This window comes from Pseudochaenichthys georgianus, chromosome 11, assembly GCF_902827115.2.
Source record: "Pseudochaenichthys georgianus chromosome 11, fPseGeo1.2, whole genome shotgun sequence".
NCBI lineage: Eukaryota > Metazoa > Chordata > Actinopteri > Perciformes > Channichthyidae > Pseudochaenichthys > Pseudochaenichthys georgianus.
Window position 1 is genome coordinate 23544551 of NC_047513.1, and position 19326 is coordinate 23563876.

General features: G+C 49.4%; 1 protein-coding gene across 1 annotated transcript in view; it reads right to left on the reverse strand.

Moving 5' to 3' along the window:
* Positions 1-19326, reverse strand: part of dnah3 (dynein axonemal heavy chain 3) — a 39777-nt gene that overhangs the window by 3745 nt on the left and 16706 nt on the right. The window contains exons 31-56 of the mRNA XM_034094544.1: positions 17876-18052; positions 17678-17769; positions 17358-17577; positions 17117-17251; positions 16911-17022; positions 16577-16818; positions 9569-9669; positions 9350-9455; positions 9104-9233; positions 8784-9017; positions 8585-8688; positions 8206-8500; positions 7934-8113; positions 7732-7855; positions 7484-7640; positions 7256-7399; positions 6236-6902; positions 5682-5847; positions 5353-5569; positions 5095-5277; positions 4746-4944; positions 4116-4629; positions 2393-4020; positions 2026-2251; positions 1702-1946; positions 892-1008 (exon numbers count right to left, since the gene is read on the reverse strand). Of these exons, the coding sequence (XP_033950435.1) occupies positions 892-1008; positions 1702-1946; positions 2026-2251; positions 2393-4020; positions 4116-4629; positions 4746-4944; positions 5095-5277; positions 5353-5569; positions 5682-5847; positions 6236-6902; positions 7256-7399; positions 7484-7640; positions 7732-7855; positions 7934-8113; positions 8206-8500; positions 8585-8688; positions 8784-9017; positions 9104-9233; positions 9350-9455; positions 9569-9669; positions 16577-16818; positions 16911-17022; positions 17117-17251; positions 17358-17577; positions 17678-17769; positions 17876-18052 (6715 nt within the window). The remainder of the gene's footprint in view (positions 1-891; positions 1009-1701; positions 1947-2025; positions 2252-2392; positions 4021-4115; positions 4630-4745; positions 4945-5094; positions 5278-5352; positions 5570-5681; positions 5848-6235; positions 6903-7255; positions 7400-7483; positions 7641-7731; positions 7856-7933; positions 8114-8205; positions 8501-8584; positions 8689-8783; positions 9018-9103; positions 9234-9349; positions 9456-9568; positions 9670-16576; positions 16819-16910; positions 17023-17116; positions 17252-17357; positions 17578-17677; positions 17770-17875; positions 18053-19326) is intronic.

Here is a 19326-nt window from a genome sequence, read left to right on the forward strand (position 1 = left end):
ACAGGTTGATTAAACGGTTCGCTCGCCACGCAAGGTATCACATGTCATGAAAGGGAGCAAGGTCATTGGACAGACACATTACAAATTAATTTAGGTTGCTTGGTTGCTTTGAAGACAGCGTGAACCGGTCAATGCCATTGGGGCCCCCCAAAAATGTTAAACAGTTGTTTTTTTGCATGGGCCCCTGGCCGGCTCTGGGCCCCGGTGCGTTGCACTGGCTGCACCGTCGATAGTCACGCCACTGGTTCCCAGCTCTTAGTTCCCCCATGGAACTAAAGAGCTGATCGCGTTCACACCGGAATAAATCCCTGAGGGAAGATTACGCAAATGAAGCCGCTGACGTCACTTCTTCTTCTGCTTTGGGTTTACTGGCAGGCCGCAAACAACTTCACGGCGTATACAGCCACCCGAAGTCCCCGGCCGGAAGTCCCCGGAGTTGGGGACTGGCTTCAGTGGCTTCAGCTGCTGGGAGTCCCAGCAGCTTCTTCTGAAGCCTTCCGAGTAAATCGCTAGAACGCCGACACCTCCTCGTCACTCCACCATTCCCATGTTTTTTTTTGTGTTGCCATAAGTTATTCTCTCTCCGTTGGTGCGCGGGGCTAATGCTAATAATGCTAAAAATGCTAATGCCAGCAAATAAAATGGCGGCTTCACAAAAACCTTCCAGAGTTTTACAGGGCGTGGTTTGCAATTCGCCCAGCCAATCAGAAATTGGAACTTTTTTCTCCCCAGGAAAGTACCTGCTCTCTAGCAGGGACTGAAAAGGGGGGAACATTTCTCATGAACTAAGTTCTCTTTTTGGTGTGAACGCAAAATCCCAGGAACTATCGGAACTAAAAGGGAAAAGTACGGGGAAAATTACTCCGGTGTGAAAGCGCCTATATGTTTTACCTGTAAGATATGTGAGGGCCTCCAGTGGAACGTCCTCATACTCATCCAGGAACATCTGGATCTGCCTCATACTGATCCTCAGGTCAGACTCATTAAACTCATAGGGAATATTCCAACCTGAGAGAAGATGGACAAACAGCAACAGGATTGTTTTATATTTAAATCAGATGAATGGAACAAGGATTTCCCTTGAAAAAGAGATTGTTGATCTCAATGGGATTTTCACCTGGTTAAATAAAGGCTACAAACAAACAAGGAATATATATGAAATGATTACAAAATGGTTTCAAATACCAAAAATGAAAACCATACATTTAAATCATCCAGGGTAAAAAGGTCAAACGTTAAACTAGATCCAATCCAATCCACTTTATTTCTATAGCACATTTAAAAACAACAGAGTTGAACAAAGTGCTGTACATCAACAACTGTATAAAAACAAAGCATACATACATAAAAAAAAACAGACAGGACATGAAACAAATGTAAAACAGGAGACAATGAAACCAGATCAGAAGCCACAGACTGAATAACTCCTACATAAAAACAATACAAAACACTAGTATACAAAAACCCAAATTTAACAGCACAAGTGTCATACCTGGTCTGTAAATGCAAGGGAAAAGAAATGGGTTTTTAAAAGAGATGAGGCAGAGTTGGAGCAAGTCTAACCTGGAGGGGCAATTTGTTCCATAATTTTGGAGCTGCAACAGCAAAGGCTCTGTCTTCTCGCTGCTTTAACCTTGATTTTGGGACTTCCAGAAGTAATCTGTCAGCAGACCTCAGTAATGTAATGTTTCCATTTCTTACCTAGTGGTCCAAAGTTCCTCCTCTCCTGCACTAGAGCGTGGAAGAAGGTGAGACCAAACAGGAACTTCTGCCAGACGGCTTGCTTCTTGGAGCTGACAAAGAAGGCGGGGTCAGAGATGGGGTGACTGAGGTAGGAGCGCAGCAGGTTGGCTCTTATTCCTTTGGGAGGCTCATTGGTCATCTTCAGCCCGTTCTGCAGGATACTGACTGGGAACTTGTCGGATGGATAACTGGTTAACCACAACCTGGGGAGAAGAACATATATTTATTTAGCATTTTAATGCATGAACATGTGTGAGAAAAAGGTACTGTGTAGCGACGTACCTAAAGTCGGGGTGTGTGCTCTCTGGGTTGATGGTTTCCTCACAGATCCTCTCCAGAGCGGGCATCCAGCTGGTGGCCAGGTGGCAGTTCTGCAGCACCACCCAGGTGCCCGCTTTGATGGCTTTGTGAATCATCACGGCTGCAATGGGTCCTTGTCCCTGACCCAGAGAAATGGTTTGGGTCTTACTGCCCCCCATTTCTACGTCATCAGCAAACTTCAGCAAACCTAAAGAAACAAGTATATTTTAAGACTTTTGGCAATAACAAAACCAGAAAAGTCCACTTTGAACCAAGTTTAATTCTAGTTTTTAATTCCATATTCCACTTTGATTAGATAAAGATAAGAATCATGTTTATAATTAGTCACCTGCGGTTGGATCAGATCCTGGTGACAACACAAAGATGAGAGGAGAGCAGCAGTTGGAGTCTTTGTAACTCCCTGCCAGGTCAAAGGTGGGAGGTTCAATGTAAGCCTGCCCCATGTTATCCATAATGAAATCCTGCACAGCTGGAACCATCTTATCTGGCCTGAAGCACCTGATCACAACCATTCTGTCCATCCCCACCAGCTCGCTCCACCGGTCAGGTAACTGGTCCTTATGGGGCTTTCCTGAGTCGTAGAGCGTCTTCCATTTCGACACGTTGTCTTGGACATGCTCAAAGAAACCATCCAGGTTTGCTAGTTTGGACGCCCTGACGATTTCAGACCAAGATTTTTCAGACAGCCACTCTGGGGCAGGGTTGGGGTACGGGTTATCTAGAGCGATGCCCCCTGTTAGGAGAAAGCGCCAGACTTGGTCGTCAACCTGGCCTTTACCCTGCATGATGCCTACAGTGAGCAGCAGGGAGAAAAGCAGCTTATCTTTCTCAAAAAGCGAGCGGCACACGTTATTATAAATGCTGAGAGTGAAGTGCTTCACGATGTTGCCGATCCTTTCAGCCAAATCATCGCTCATCAAACTCTGGGCGATGGAGTACAGGTAGAGATTGATGAACCAGCTCAGGGAGTACTGATACATAGGCTCGATGTTTGCCAATTCTGAGATACAGAAAAACAAAATGGATGAGTGCTCAGCCACGGGGCGGTAACCCATCCGAGTGTCATCAATCTCTTTCTCTGTGACACTGGCAATTTTTTGTTTCTCTGATATCTCCTCAGAGAGGATTTTGGAGGATGACAGGACCTTAATGGCGGTCTCGTCCTCCAGGATATTCCCCTCAGAAGAGGAGAGCACTTGTAAGATTTTATCCTCAATTTCCTTCAGCTGCTTGTTGTTGGCAGCACTCTCCAGAATGAGCTGGTTCTTCTTCTCTTCCAGCTCAGGCTTCTCTTTGGCTGCTACGAGCCCTAGAAGCTGGTCCTGTAGGCCCTGTGGCGTGATCATGAAGTTGAGCAGACACACTTTGACAGCCACCTCTGGGAGATAGTGAGGGTTCCTCAGTCCGGTGGTCATGTAGAACAAAAAGTCTTTACAGTATTCCACGATATTCTCCCCAATCTTCATGTACTCCACACCCTGTTGTTTGAAGGTCTGCTTCAGCAACACCGTTTCGAGTACGGGATCAAGCTCCTCCCCCACGTTCTCCAGAAGAACTGGGGTTCCAAACTGGATGCAGTTCTCCAAGACTCTCACATAGTTTGGATCAGACATTTTGATGACGGCAAGTTTATTCGCCTTCTCCATGTTCTTGATCCACTTGTTGGCTTGACCTTGAGGGTCAATCATCAGGGGCCACCGACGGGAGTTAAACACGATGATACCGTTGTCTGTGGAGTAGGAGTCCACTGGTAGTCCAGCAATCTGCCAGGCCCTGATAGACACCTGGTTACCAAGAGTGTTGCTAAGGGTTAGGTCCTCAGAGCAGGGGATTTTCTTCTCCTGGCACAGGATATGCCACTGCTCCTGGCACTCTATACGGTAGTCTACTGTAAATGCACCTAGGTAAGATACCGTTCCTGAAGAGAGGAGTACATCACCTGTCAGGTTGATGTATCTGCAGAAAATAAATACAGTAAAACCAGATTAATAAACTTCACGGATCATGACTTTGTGAATATGAATACACTGTACATGTTTGTATTAACATACCTAATCCCTAGAAGCCTTGCAGCCTCTGTCCACCTGTCCTTCTCTCCACCCAGTCCTCCAATCAGCTTCTCCGCCCTAATCAGCTTCTGAGAGCACGACTCAATGTTCTCCTCCAGGTCTTGCTTCTTGTTAATCATGGCGGTCAAATTATCATTAAGGCTCTGCAGTCTGTCCACCACTTTCTTCAGCTCGGCTCTTTTCACAGACAACATCTCCATCTGCACAGCCAGCTCGTCCTCGGCCAGCTTCAGCCTCTCTTTCTTGGGAGCGACCAGTTTGGCCACTCGCTCATACACTTCCATCGCTCTCACCCATTTACAGAGACCCTCACAAGCTGAGGAGACGTTTTTGATGATAGAGGGCTGGAACTCGGGGTTGTCTACAAACTTGTCTCTGATTTTTTTTATGTATGGGGCGGGAATGTTGTCTCTGTCGTAGGCTTTGAGGCTTTCCAGAAACTTCAGGTCTCCAAGGAGCTTCTTCGAGGGGCCCCAATAGTCCTCAACCATCTTACCTGCAATATATGTATTCTGTTATCATATCTTATATTGAGCTTAATATTGTTTTCATAATACAACATTGAGCTTTTTCAATGACATGACGCCATTTCTCTAAGTCTTGCGAGCTTACCTGAGCCACTAGGATCTGGTTTTCTCTCGGGTTTGATGCCCTTCATGATGCAGATGGACTCCATGACTAGTTTGACTAGACCCGGTGGGTTCTGCATAGACTTTATTAAAGTAATGTCTGAAGGCTTCAAGGTGTCCAAGGCTGACAGGGCTGCCTCAAGTGCAGGCATTGCTTCTGCCAAGTCTCCCTCACACTCTTCCTGAAAGACAAACAATCTGTGTCCAAACATCCAAACAACAACACTGCTCTTTTGAAAACACATGGCAGATACTGTATATTTGAGGAAAACATATTTTAACTGGACATTTCTGCACTGGCAAAGATAATTTCTCTTAAATGACATGTATACCTTGATGCCTTGGGCTGCAGCTGCTGCGTCGTTAGCCACTTTCTCATCAGCGGACACAAGTTCTTTCTTAGCATCCACCTCAACAGTTTCCCCCTCTATCTTAACCATCATCTGATCGGTTTCAGCTGAAGTCTTGATGAGCTCTGGCTGGAGGGCTGTGAGCTCCAGCTGCATCACTGACACCTGTGGACATGATATGAAGTGTCAGTATCATTCATTTGGTCGTTCATTCAGGATCATATTGTTTGGGTGTATCACCTGAGACGCAGCAAACTCCAGTTTCTCGAGACCAACGATGTAGCGGTTCATGGCGGTGTTCACTTCATTCCTCTTGGCATTGAGCAGAGTCTTGAAGGTGAGGATGAGTTCTAGGTAGGAGGTGGGTGTGACATAGTTGTGTCTCCTCAGTCTGGAAAAGTACCTTGCAGACATTTCTCCGACACTTGTTTGGAAGGTCTTGCACATCTCGACCACCCTGAGATCACAGAAACAGGCATTTTATACATTGCTAGATGCAAATGAGTTCCATGATACTGTTTGACAGCCGTTGCAATTATTTCTTTTTTGCATCATTTTAATGTCCTTACTCCATTCTAATATCCATGTCCATTTCTACATCCTCCAGGAATTTGTGGGCCACCATTTCTAGTGCATCATTTGGCCATGCGAGGAACCAGTCAATAGTGCAGCAGTTGATGAGGGAGGGGAACATCCTAAGACGGTTCCTAAATGCATCCCCAATAGGACTCATAGCTGTTGAATACAATGATTCCCAGTTAATAGAGTGCCACAGTGACGCGTCCTAAAACCCGGAAGTAAGTTAGCATTTCACCACTTCCGGTTCCTTCGACAAAAACAAAAAATAGCTCGAAATAAGGTCTGTGGTTGACACACATTGAAGAGACAGACCACGTTTTGTTCAGCCGGATAATATCCACATGTCTACCCTGCTTTTATAATTTTCTAATCATAAATCTATTGATTCGATTTATGATTAGAAAAAGATAAAAGTAGGGTAGACATGTGGATATTATCTGAAGGAACCGGAAGGAGTTTACTTCCGGGTTTTAGGACGCGGCACTCTATTCCAACACTTTAATGAAAGTTAAAGAAAAAATAAAGATCACATAAAGGCGCCTACCAAGCACAATGTGGAGGTTGACCTTCACACGGTCAATGAAGAAGTTGTACATAGAGAGCGGAGTGGCATCAATCTTTTTGCCCTCGAGTCGTGCGATTCCCTGCACTTTATCAATGATTTCAGCACGTTCATCGGCAGCAAACATGTTAGGCACATCCCCAGTGTTAAGCAGCATGTCAATGTCTTCTAACATGGCCTCATCCTTAATTTGGCTGTCGTTGAACAGGAACACCAGGCTCCTTCCTTCGATGCCTGCTTTAAGCATAATCTTCTTCAGGTCGTCACGCCAGTCGGACATGCTGTAGCTCTTGGTCAACTCAATCTGGAACAGGACATAGTCATTGATGAAGGTGCCCAGCTTGGTGGTGCTCTGACGCCCCGAGCCCCCGATGCCCACGAGCAGAAGGTGGCCATTGTCTTGTTTCAGCACACGGCAGATGCGGGAAATGTGCTCAATGGCAAATTTAAACATGACTAGGGACATTGGTGCCTTGCTGCAGTTGTTGAACTCATCCAGGTAGAACTCCATCACTTCTTGTAAAGCAGCCATATCTGTGATTTCATCATATGCCTTAATGTCAGCATCAGGCTTGGCATAGTCACCGAAGAACAAGCTGCGTATGCTCTCATCTGCTACTTTGCCATCTGGGCTAAGATGGCTCAGGAGCTAGAAAACAAAAGGAAAGATTTAGGGTTATAAACAAAAGCTACACCGCTAGCCATTACCTCACATCGAGTAGCAGCAGCTTCTCAGTTTGTTTGTTGATTGAATCTGATCATCTGAAAACAAAGTTTGTGATTGCAGTACTGTTTTGTGAGTTGGGAATCCTTAGATTTGTACATTGGAACTAGCTTGGATGCAAAACTTGTTGTCGGATAACATTTAGTTAACAGCAGTAACCCTTTGAACAGATTGTATTCTAAATCTAAGTATAATATTTTTGCAAAGGGTTTTGTGTCCACAAAACTGCAGTCATATTTCTCCATACTTATGAAATGTAATATGCACAAAATATGCACCTTTTCCACACTCAGCTTAAAAAAGTTTGATGTTCTCTCTTTGACGATGCCAAAGAAGGTCTCCTTGCCTTCGGTGTCAATGAGCCGGTCATAGAAAACACGATAAACTTCATGGATCCAAAGACGGATCAGTTTGTCTCCATCCTGTCAAAATCAGCCAAGAGACATGAGGAATAGAGCAATTTCGAATAATCAATTCAAACATTTTACTATTGTCTCCACTCTTACCTGCATGTGTGTGTGTGGAGCCAGTAGCACACCCCGTATCACTCGAGCAAAGTCCCGCAGGTTGAAGATGTAATGGGACTTGGACGGTGTTGGGAGGAAGCTGTCCATGGTGTCCTTATAGACCGCCATGGTGGCCTGGACCATGATCTTGCCTAGCCTTTGACATAATACAAGACAAAGTATGTATATCTGACAACCATCATTGCTATAATTCTGTTTCACTTCCTTATACATATTTGAAAAGTTACCTGCAGAAAGAAGCATCAAAGCCTTTGCTGAAGTGCCAGTCAGTAATGGAGGTGAAGATCTTGGTCAGTGTTTCATCATCAAAGGAATCAATTGAGATGACGTTCAAGTGGCGGGTGAGGCGGCCTAGCATTTCAAACAGTTTGTCAATTTCATCTGCTGCTTCCTTTAATGAAATGAAGAATTAAAACGTTTTTTAATTACCTGAAATGTCATTTTTCCCACCACCAGGAGGTCCCATTGCAGACATAAACAGCACGTCCACTATGTTTAGCCTGGAGGTGTCCTTCTTGTCATACCAGTGACGATGGTCAACCCACTGCCTTAACAGCTCGATGGGGGGTTGGGCACCATAGATTTCTTTAGTAGGCATGTTCAGATCATCTATGTAGAAGAGATCATTTTCAAATTGTATATGAAAAGTAAATACATATCAAAACTTGATGATCCATTTTTAGCTATTTGTGCATCCGTACCAACATAGACGATACACTTCTTCCCCACAGGAGGTCCGAACACACCCTTCCTTCTCCGGTCCAGCTTGGCCATGATGATGTCTTGGGTCTGATTGGCTGAGGTTCGGGCTGAGAAGTTGATACAGTTTGGTGTGTACTGCTCTTTGGGCAGCTTTACCAGGAAGCTTTTGTTGATGACAGATTTTCCAGTGCCAGTGGGCCCAACAAACAGCATGGGTATTTCATGTGCCAGGTAGGTGCGCAGGAAAAACAGCTGACGTGCCGTCTCCATGGTAGGGATGATGAGGTCTGACACCTGGTGAACATAAGCAGAGTTTAAGTGAACTCATTTATCGAGGCTGTTTAGTAGGGGCCACCTCTCTAGCATAAACACACTCACATTGGCTGAAACTGGAATGATGTTTTCTTCCTTTGTGATTGAATCAGTCCATGTTTTCCACTGTCCTTGTCCTTCCTTATGAAAGAAGAAGTCATAGACAGTGCCTGCAAAACAATAGGTAAACATCAAGCATTTCAAATGTTAAAAAGGCAATAATTGGTTTACTATACTAACTGTATACGTTAATAGATTTAGTCACCTCTCTCAGGGAAGATGTTGTTCTTCTTGAGTGGGATACTCTTTGGCTTAGGGTGGTTTTCGTCCAGGCCCATGATCAGATTGCGGTAGAAGACGCTGAATTTATTTCGACTGTCCCCCGAGATGGTCCCACCCACCGTCCATACAAGAGCGAATAGGAACAGACCCATCAGCCACATGGTTATCTGCTGGCTGGTCATCGGGGTGCCATCGGGTCCTGACGCAGCAATTTCATCTGAGTATAGAAAGGAAAGTTAACACACACACTGACAAAAGACTTTGTACAGTAAAAATGACTAATTTATTTTGATTATTTCCAACCCATCAGGCAGGTGTACAACTTCATTAGACTGTAGGCCAGGTGAATGAAAGATGTTTGAACCACAAAGCGACACTCCCTTTCTATAAAGTTCAGACATGGCTGAACTAGCCAATCAAACAGGTCCACGATCTGCGGGGGGAAAGATAAAAGCAGTAGTCATACAACACATTATTTGTCAAGTACATGAAGGTTATTATATCTGAGCAACACTGAGTCAACTAAGACATGCCTGACTGTAATCTCACCAGTGTTCTGTGTTCAGTGCTCAGGCTCTCAGGCAGTGTGTTCATGTAGGAATCTCTGAGAGGAGTCCAGCCCATCTGATGAGGCTCCATGTAGATCATCCCACACCTTCAGACAGATGGTAACATTTCAAATCACAGATCAGATTCAACATGTGGGCTCTCTTTATTTACAGTAGATACACTGCAGGTGCTGGTTCAGCTTCTGTCCGTGTTGCTTACCTACTGACGGTAGCCGGAGAGGCTTGCTCCAGGTCAGCAGTTTCAAAGATCAGACTCATCTTGCTGCTCATCTGGATGATCTCACCACTCATCAAACAAAGCTAGCAGAGTGAACAAAACAGATGAATAATATATAAAGGCTGTAAATATCCCATATATATACCATCACACTTCAATAAATCTGGCCAGCAGTTCTTGATATAAAACTGTTTTAATATACAGAAAAGGAAAACAGTAAGAAAAATACCAAAGTAAGTGTAGTGGCTTTTAACTTTATCCATACTTAAGCCACTGAGGGATGGGAGCGGGAGAACTATGTTCGGACGCGTGTTCCAGATGACAAAACAATGGCCATACGAGTGTATATCTTTCAATCCATCGATCGTTCTATTTCGTCCCTACTGACCGCCAGAGGCGGTGCTTTAGCACTGGATATGTCCATCGCGCGCATGCGCAGCTCGAGTACCAATAACAACAAAGTCACCTGTGACCCACGTGACACCGGCTACATCAGCCGGTGTCGACAGAGGATCTGTTCCTTTTCATCTTCTCGCTGCGCGAGAGTACCTTGGCTACATTTTTTGTAGCCTACAGCGTTCGTTCGTTCAGAACATTTGTTGAGGATTCTCTGCAAACAGCTGGCTGCATGTAGCTTCGCGACTCATCCAGTCGGGGCCGCGGGATTACCCGTCCTCCAGGAGCTGCGGCTGGCTGCGCAGAGACTTCGTTCGGACAGGTTGGTGTCGGCTTGGTTGGCGACGGCAGTGTTTCTACTCCCTCTCCCAGCCTAGTTGTCCTGATTTCTGTCTGTTTGCTGAGTCTTTTGGTGACGGAGGTGTTTTCGCTCCCTCTCCCAGGAGTATTGCTGTGCTTTTGTACTGTTTTGGCCGCGGCGCTGAGCCAAACGTCATTAGCATTGAGCTAAACCTCATTAGCATTGAGCTAAACTTCATTAGCATTGAGCTAAACTTCATTAGCATTGAGCTAAACTTCATTGGCATTGAGCTGTACTGGCTAGTTAGCAGTAGCGGCTGCAGCCACTCGGCGGACGCCGGGTTGAGCACCGGAATTTCCCGTGCCGTTCTTTTTTCTTTAGCTACAGCTGGCATTCGCCTTTGATTTAACGCTAAAGTTGCCGTGTTTATCCTGTTAAACAAGTAGCTGGTGAAGTCTGTGTTCCCACACCCGCTCCCGGTTACGCTGCATCTGGCGTTCGTCTTCAGTTTAACCAGTAAAGGCAGTGTTTGCGCCCCCGCTCCTGGTAGGCGCTAAACGGCCTGGTTTTTTGCGTTAAGCAGGTAGCTGGTGAAGGCTGTGCTCCCGCACCCGCTCCCGGTTACGCTGCGTCTGGCATTCGTCTGTAAATTAACCAGTGAAGGCAGTGTTCTCGCCCCCGCTCCTGGTAGACGCTAAACTGCCTGGTGTTTTCTGTTAAGCAGGTAGCTGGTGAAGGCTGTGTTCCCGCACCCGCTCCCGGTTACGCTGCATCTGGCATTTGTCTGTAAATTAACCAGTGAAGGCAGTGTTCTCGCCCCCGCTCCTGGTAGACGCTAAACTGCCTTGTGTTTTCTGTTTAGCAGGTAGCTGGTGAAGGCTGTGTTCCCGCACCCGCTCCCGGTTACGCTGCATCAGGCATTCGTCTGTAAATTAACCAGTGAAGGCAGTGTTCTCGCCCCCGCTCCTGGTAGACGCTAACTGCCTTGTGTTTTGGTTTAAGCAGGTAGCTGGTGAAGGCTGCGTTCCCGCACCCGCTCCCGGTTACGCTGCATCTGGCACTCGCCTCGGCTCAGCCAGTGAAGGGCAGGTAGCTGGTGAAGGCTGTGTTCCCGCACCCGCTCCCGGCTTCTCTGCATCTGGCTACCTACAGAATGGCTCATTCATGTAGCGCCTGTATGGCTTCTCTCGAGCCCGAGGACGGCCACGACCGTTGCCCCTCTTGCCTCGGCCTCGAGCATCTAAGGGAAGCTCTCACAGTAGGGGCCTGCATGAACTGTAGCTGCATGCCCCGGGCACTCAGAGTGGCTAGAATCACTGAGGTGGAACGTCACCTCTCTTGGTCACATCCTCCCCCAGATCAGTTCGACCGTCCCTGGCGACTTGAGGGAGCGATGGCCATGGGTGCACCCCCCAATAAGAGGACTAGGAACAGGCTGTCCTCTAGAGTGGATCAGCTAGCTACCGACATGGACACGATGAAGTCGCTCCTCGTGGCCCTTCAGCCGGGGCCCGGTATAGGGGCTGCTAGCGGGCCGCCTGCCCCTCCTTCGGTTGCTGCCCCTCCTTCGGTTGCCGCCCCTCCTTCGGTTGCCGCCCCTCCTTCGGTTGCCGCACCTCTGTACGAGGATGCCTTGTTGCTAGCGGCTTCGGCTAACCTCTTCAATGAAGAGACGGAGGACGAGGTCCCGCTCGAGGAGTTTTCCCTCTCCTCTGCTCAGGGGTCTCTGCAGGACGGGGAGGACGGCTCCATGGCGGCCATCATTCGTACAGCCTTGGCGCACCTGCAGATTCCGGTTCCGCAGGCCAACTTGGCTCCGGCTAGTGCCTTCTTCAGGCGTAACCCAGCCCGTGTCCCCCTCACCGTTCCTCCTTCAGAGGAGTACCTGAGGGAGCTCCAGGCATGCTGGAGGGACACCAGGGCCTTTAGCCGCACTGGTTCCGATGCCCGGACCTTGGCTGCCATGCAGGACCCGGCGAGGGCGGGGCTGGGTGGCATGCCACCCATTGAGCCTGCCATCGCCTCCCTGATTCTGGCTCCTGACGAGGCTTTAAGGCCTGAGGTCAGGTGCCCTCAGCCTCAGTGCAGGGTCACGGATGGGCTGCTCTGTAGGGCCTACGACGCAGCGGCACGCATGGGTCGTATCGGGAACTCCCTCTCCCATCTAATGCTGGCCGTCTCCGCCTCGCTGCAGCAGGCTCCGGCCGAGCCTTCTTTGCTGGGCCTCAGCGATGCATCACTGCAGGCCTTTGCCCTAATGACTAGGGAATTGGGACGAGTTATGTCTTTTCTGGTACAGACTCGTCGCCAGGTTTGGCTGGCCCAGTCACCACTGACGGAGACATGTAGGAGGGTCCTACGTAGCGTGCCAGTCGAGCCAGGGGAGCTGTTTGGGTCAGCTGCCCTGGAGACACTGGAGCGCGCTGCCCAAGCGAGGCAGACCAGGCAGCAGCTCTCGGGTCTTCGCAGTCCCGCGGCCGCTCCCGGCAGGCCCAGGGGCCGCTCTAGCAGCCGCGCTCAGCCACCGGCTTACTGGGGTGGTCGGCAGAGTTCCCAGCGGCCCACTCAACCGGCCAATGACTTTCGTGCCCCAGGTCGCCTGGCTTCCAGGCGGCCTCGCGCTTCAGAGCCTTACCGGCGCCCCCCGAGGGGCTCCAGGGGCCGGGGGGCTAGGCCCTGAAGTCCCGGGGCCGGTCGTCGGCTGGTTTTCCCAGCAGCAGCTCAGCTACTGGGCTGCCTGTATTTCCGACCCCTGGGTGGTTTCCACACTAACCCGGGGCTACGAGTTGCAGTTCCGACGCCGGCCCCTAGCCTTCGGCCGGGTCAGAATGACAGTTGTCAAGGACCCGGCGAAGGCCTTAGCGCTAGCCCAAGAGTTGTCCGTCCTCTTGGCCAAAGGCGCAATCGAGCCAGTGGACCCCCTGCGTCAGAGCGGGGGGTTCTACTCGACGTACTTTCTTGTGAGCAAGAAAGTTGACGGATTCCGTCCAGTTCTGGACCTCAGAGGAATCAACAGATTCCTGAGGGTACTACCCTTCCATATGCTAACCACAGCAGACACCCTTCGTGTTGTCACACAGGGGGAGTGGTTCACAACCGTGGACTTGAGGGACGCCTACTTCCACGTGCCAATTGCATCCCATCACCGGAGGTTCTTGAGGTTCGCCTTTCAGGGTCGACATTATCAGTTTCGGGTGCTTCCCTTTGGTCTCTCCCTCTCCCCAAGGGTGTTCACCAGGGTTGTTGCGGCAGCACTCGCTCCCCTGCAGGCACAGGGCATGAAGGTCCTGCCATACCTGGACGACTGGCTGGTTTGCGCGCCGTCCCGGGCCCAAGGGGCCCAGGATACGGCGCGCCTCTCATCCCACGTTGCCCGGTTGGGCCTGACAGTGAACACCGGGAAGAGTTGCCTGGACCCTTCCCAGCAGGTCACTTATCTGGGGATGGTCCTAGATTCGGTCACCATGAGGGCCTACTTGACACCTCGTCGTGTGGACGACATTTCCCACCATCTTCGCATCTTCAGACTAGGCAAGAGGGTGCCTTACATACAGTTCCTCCGGCTCTTAGGCAGACTGACAGCTGCCTCAGCCGTTGTGCCCTTGGGCCTGTTGTCACTGCGCCCCATGCAGATGTGGCTGAACAGCCGTCACTTGGACGCCAAGCGGCACAGGCACAAGAGAGTCAGGGTGTCTCAGCGGTGCCTCCACTCTATGTCCCGCTGGAGGGACAGGGCCTATCTCCTGAGGGGTGTGCCCATGGGCACCATCCCATCCCGCCGGGAGACTGTCACTGTGGATGCGTGTCTCTCGGGGTGGGGGGCGGTGTGGCAGGGCAGGACTGTGCAGGGTCAGTGGTCTGCCCAGGAAGGTGCACGCCATATCAATGTGCTGGAGCTTCGAGCGGTGTTGCTCGCACTCATGCACTTTTTACCCCAACTGGCGGGCAGGCATGTGCTCGTTCGTTCGGACAACATGTCCGCAGTTGCCCAAATCAACCACCAGGGGGGCGCCAGGTCCGCACAGCTGCTCCGCGTTTCGCAGAGCCTCTTGCCTTGGGCGCTCCCCCGCCTCACCAGTCTGCGGGCAGTTTTTCTGCCAGGGGACCTGAATCAGGTTGCAGATTTCCTCTCACGGCGCAAGCCTCCACCGGGGGAGTGGAGGCTTCACCCGGAGGTGGTGGAGATAATTTGGAGCCTCTTCGGCAGGGCCGAGGTGGACCTCTTTGCCTCGGAAGAGTCGAGGCACTGCCCCCTCTGGTTCTCCTGGTCGGAGGTGACCAGCCCATTGGGTCAGGATGCCCTGGCGCACGACTGGCCGGACACTCTCCTGTATGCCTTCCCGCCGTTGCCTCTGATACTTCAGACGCTTCAGAGGGTCCTTACCCAGGGGCACAGGCTCCTTCTAGTCGCCCCCCGCTGGCCGGGGAGAGTCTGGTTCCCACTGCTACGCAGTCTCTGCGGCAGCCCACCGTGGCATCTCCCCGACAGGAAGGACCTCCTGTCACAGCTCAAGGGTCAGATCTGGCATCCCGACCCTCGCCGCCTTCAGCTCTGGGTTTGGCCTCTGCAGGGCCCAACCCACTGTTGAGCGGTGTCACGGCATCTGTCAAGGAAACTATCCTGAATGCCAGAGCTCCATCCACTCGGGCACAGTATGAGTGCAAATGGAGGCTCTTCTCCCACTGGTGTGTGAGTAAGGCTGAGAATCCGGGACATTGCTCCGTGGCCACCATTTTAGAGTTTCTGCAGTCCCTTCTGGATAGTGGACGTTCTCACTCCACTTTGAAGGTGTATATGGCTGCTATCTCTGCCCGACATGTCGGAGTCGATGGCGCCACAGTGGGGCGCCACAGGTTGGTGTCCCTCTTTCTAAGAGGGGCTCTACGGCAGCGCCCCCCCTAGCACCCCGGCTTGGGACCTGCCCCTAGTGTTGGATGCACTATCATCTCCTCCCTTCGAACCCTTGGCCCAGGTCGGGCTTAAATGGCTGTCCCTGAAGGCAGCATTTCTGCTTGCCATAACCTCAGGGAAGCGAGTCGGAGAGCTTCATGCCCTCTCCGTAAGCAGTACATGCCTGAGGTGGAACTCCGATGGCTCGGGTGTCACCCTCTGGCCGAATGTGGCGTTCTTGCCCAAGGTGCTTCCACTAGCCCACTCCAATCGGCCTATCCAGCTGGCACGCTTTAACATTCCACAGGAGAACGGCACACCTGAGTTGCTGTGCCCTGTGCGTGCCCTGAGGGCGTATATTGATGCTACGGCCTGTATACGACAGTCAGAGCAGCTCTTCGTTTGCCATGGCGGCACTAGGAAGGGTCGTGCTCTCTCGAAGCAGCGGCTGTCCCACTGGGTGGTGGATACCATCACATGTGCCTATGGGGCCAGTGGCCGCCCCCCGCCATCAGGGGCCAGATGCCACTCTACAAGAGGCGTCTCAACATCGTGGGCTGCCCTAAGAGGGCTGCCCCTGGAGACCATCTGCGCCGCGGCATCATGGGCGTCTTCGGGTACATTCTCCAGGTTCTACCGGGTCAATGTCGCCACTCCTCACCCCCTGGGGGTGGTCTTGTGGCCAAGCTCCGCTGCTTCCAACTAGGTGAGTAAGTGCTTGGATTCTTCATGACATGGTTGGTATAGGTCATCCAGTGCTAAAGCACCGCTTCTGGCGGTCAGTAGGGACGAAATAGAACGATAGTTACGGCTGTAACTACGGTTCTATGAGTCCCGGATGACCGCCAGAGTTTCCTGTCACTCAGAATTCTTGTGTGCTCGCGAGAAGATTCTGGGAACAGATCCTCTGTCGACACCGGCTGATGTAGCCGGTGTCACGTGGGTCACAGGTGACTTTGTTGTTATTGGTACTCGAGCTGCGCATGCGCGCGATGGACATATCCAGTGCTAAAGCACCGCCTCTGGCGGTCATCCGGGACTCATAGACTGTAGTTACAGCCGTAACTATCGTTTTATTTTGTTGTCCATATAGCCTTTCTGTTACCATTCAGATACCAATATATGCACGTCAGTCACGCTGAATACAAACAGGTTTAACACACACAGCTCATTGACACGGCTTCTGCCGACACGGTCGAAAACTGTTTGCTTCCGTCCCAAAACACCTGCACCTGATCACCCAGTAATTACATGTATACACACACGCAAGTGAATACTCCATCTTGTGTAGAAAGTTGGAACTGCATCATTAATTAAACGTGCAGATAAAATACAAACAAAGACACATGCATTACGGCTCCAATAGTGAGGACATAATTGAGTACTAGAGGAAAGTATGTACCTTCTTGTTGTCATCCAGCACAGTATTCATGTTCTCAATCCAGACAGCGTCGATGGGCCCATCAAAGATGATCCACTGTCGATCTTCGGAGGTGGAGATGGCCTGATCTCTGTAGGTGGTTGCTAGCACACCATCAGACCACTCGTGGCTGACTGGATCAAAGCAGCCATACAGCTGGCCCATAGTGACGGCCTTGGGGTTGATGATGCTATAATGCACTGCAAACTCCTCCATCAGTTGGGCTGAAAAGTTAAATGGGAGAGAAAAAAATCCTTTCTTTTCCAACGGTTTTCTAAATACGATTTAAAAAACATCTAGAGCCTGAGAAACATACCTTTAAAAAGGTCTCCAAGGGCAGCAGCAAGAACTTTATATGCACAGGTCTTTCCTCCCAGAGGGTCTCCTACTATCATGAAACCATGGCGTACCAACATCATCTCATACACCTACAAACACACAATCATACATTCTGAGTATAACAACAAGCAAAACAAATATAAAGAGTCTTAAGTATTTTAAAGCGATTATCCTCCTTGGTACCTGGATGATTTTGCCAATGAACCATGGGACAGACTGCAGGTTGAGCTTAGCGATGTTGTCGTTAAGAGCCTTGAGGAGGAGATCATAGTCTGGTGTGGGAAGGACCACGCCAGGGAATAAATCAGAGATGATACCCTGTTGGCAGCACAATGAGTAGTATTAAGAAATTAACAAATGCATACTCAGGAGCAAAAACCATCAGTAACTAGCAATTACAATTGGATTTGGCAAAGTGTCTCACCTCAAACAGTGGCACGTCCTGGGCCAGAAACTTGGCCATGTTGACGTCCATCAGCGCCCTGAGCAATAGCACACTCTCGTTCTCCTCTGGATACTTCAGCTTCAGATTCCCTGCTGCAGTCAGCACGGACTTCACAGCTCGCATACCGTAGTCGTAGTGGTGTTGAGAAGACAGCTGCTCGGAGCACAGGCGGTAGGTGGCCACGATCTTTCCTGCAAGACTGGAGATTGAGAAGTACGAGGTTTGATGAATAATTCAACTGGGAGCAAAGACTAGACGAAAAAAAAAAGAAACTAGCTCAACATTTTTTGAAAACATACCTGCGAGATTCAATGAAGCCCATAGAGTATAGTGAGATTTCTCCAATGAGACCATAGTCTGGCACCATCATAGCCACTGTACGGAAAAGAGCCTACAAGACAAGATTGACAGGTGTATATTTTTCGTTACTCCCATTTCTTCTTCCGTCATTCTTCTCTGTAGGCTGATGTTTAAGACTCTGCTACGGTGACATGTACCTTTAGGTTGTCAGGGAGCTCGGCCCTGCCAGCGTACCCAGGGTTCATGGTGATGAACACAGAGCAGGTGGGGTTGAGGGACAGCTCTGTCCCCTCAAACAGGAAAGTCTTCAGATCCTTGGCAATGGCCTGTTGTATGCAGAGGATCTGCTGAGCCACCACAGAGAGCACCTCCACCTGTAACACACACACAAACACATTATGGGTTATTAAAGTCAACACATTTGTTATTAATATACGTTTTTGTTACTGCCTTCAGCAGAAAAAACATTTGATTGCATCGTAACTAAGAAATAAGAATATATACAGTGGGGCAAAAAAGTATTTAGTCAGCCACCAATTGTGCAAGTTCTCCCACTTAAAAAGATGAGAGAGGCCTGTAATTTTCATCCTAGGTACACTTCAACTATGAGAGACAGAATGGGGGAAAGAATCCAGGAAATCACATTGTAGGATTTTTAATGAATTAATAGGTAAATTCCTCGGTAAAATAAGTATTTGGTCACCTTCAAACAAACAAGATTTCTGGCATTCACAGACCTGTAACTTCTTCTTTAAGAGCCTCCTCTGTCCTCCACGCGTTAACTGTATTAATGGCACCCGTTTGAACTCGTTATCAGTATAAAAGACACCTGTCCACAACCTCAAACAGTCACACTCCAAACTCCACTATGGCCAAGACCAAAGAGCTGTCAAAGGACACCAGAAACAAAGTTGTAGACCTGCACCAGGCTGGGAAGACTGAATCTGCAATATAGCAGCTTGGTGTGAAGAAATCAACTGTGGGAGCAATTATTAGAAAATGGAAGACATACAAGACCACTGATAATCTCCCTTGATCTGGGGCTCCACGCAAGATCTCACCCCGTGGGGTCAAAATGATCACAAGAACTGTGAGCAAAAATCCCAGAACCACACGGGGGGACCTAGTCAATGACCTGCAGAGAGCTGGGACCAAAGTAACAAAGGCTACCATCAGTAACACACGACGCCGCCAGGGACTCTAATCCTGCAGTGCCAGACGTGTCCCCCTGCTTAAGCTAGTACATGTCCAGGCCCGTCTGAAGTTTGCTAGAGAGCATTTAGATGATCCAGAAGAGGATTGGGAGAATGTCATATGGTCAGATGAAACCAAAATAGAACTTTTTGGTAAAAACTCAACTAGACGTGTTTGGAGGAGAAAGAATGCTGAGTTGCATCCAAAGAACACCATACCTACTGTGAAACATGGAGGTGGAAACATCATGCTTTGGGGCTGTTTTTCTGCAAAGGGACCAGGACGACTGAGCCGTGTAAAGGAAAGAATGAATGGGGCCATGTATCGTGACATTTTGAGTGACAACCTCCTTCCATCAGCAAGGGCATTGAAGATGAAACGTGGCTGGGTCTTTCAGCATGACAATGATCCCAAACACACCGCCCGGGCAACGAAGGAGTGGCTTCGTAAGAAG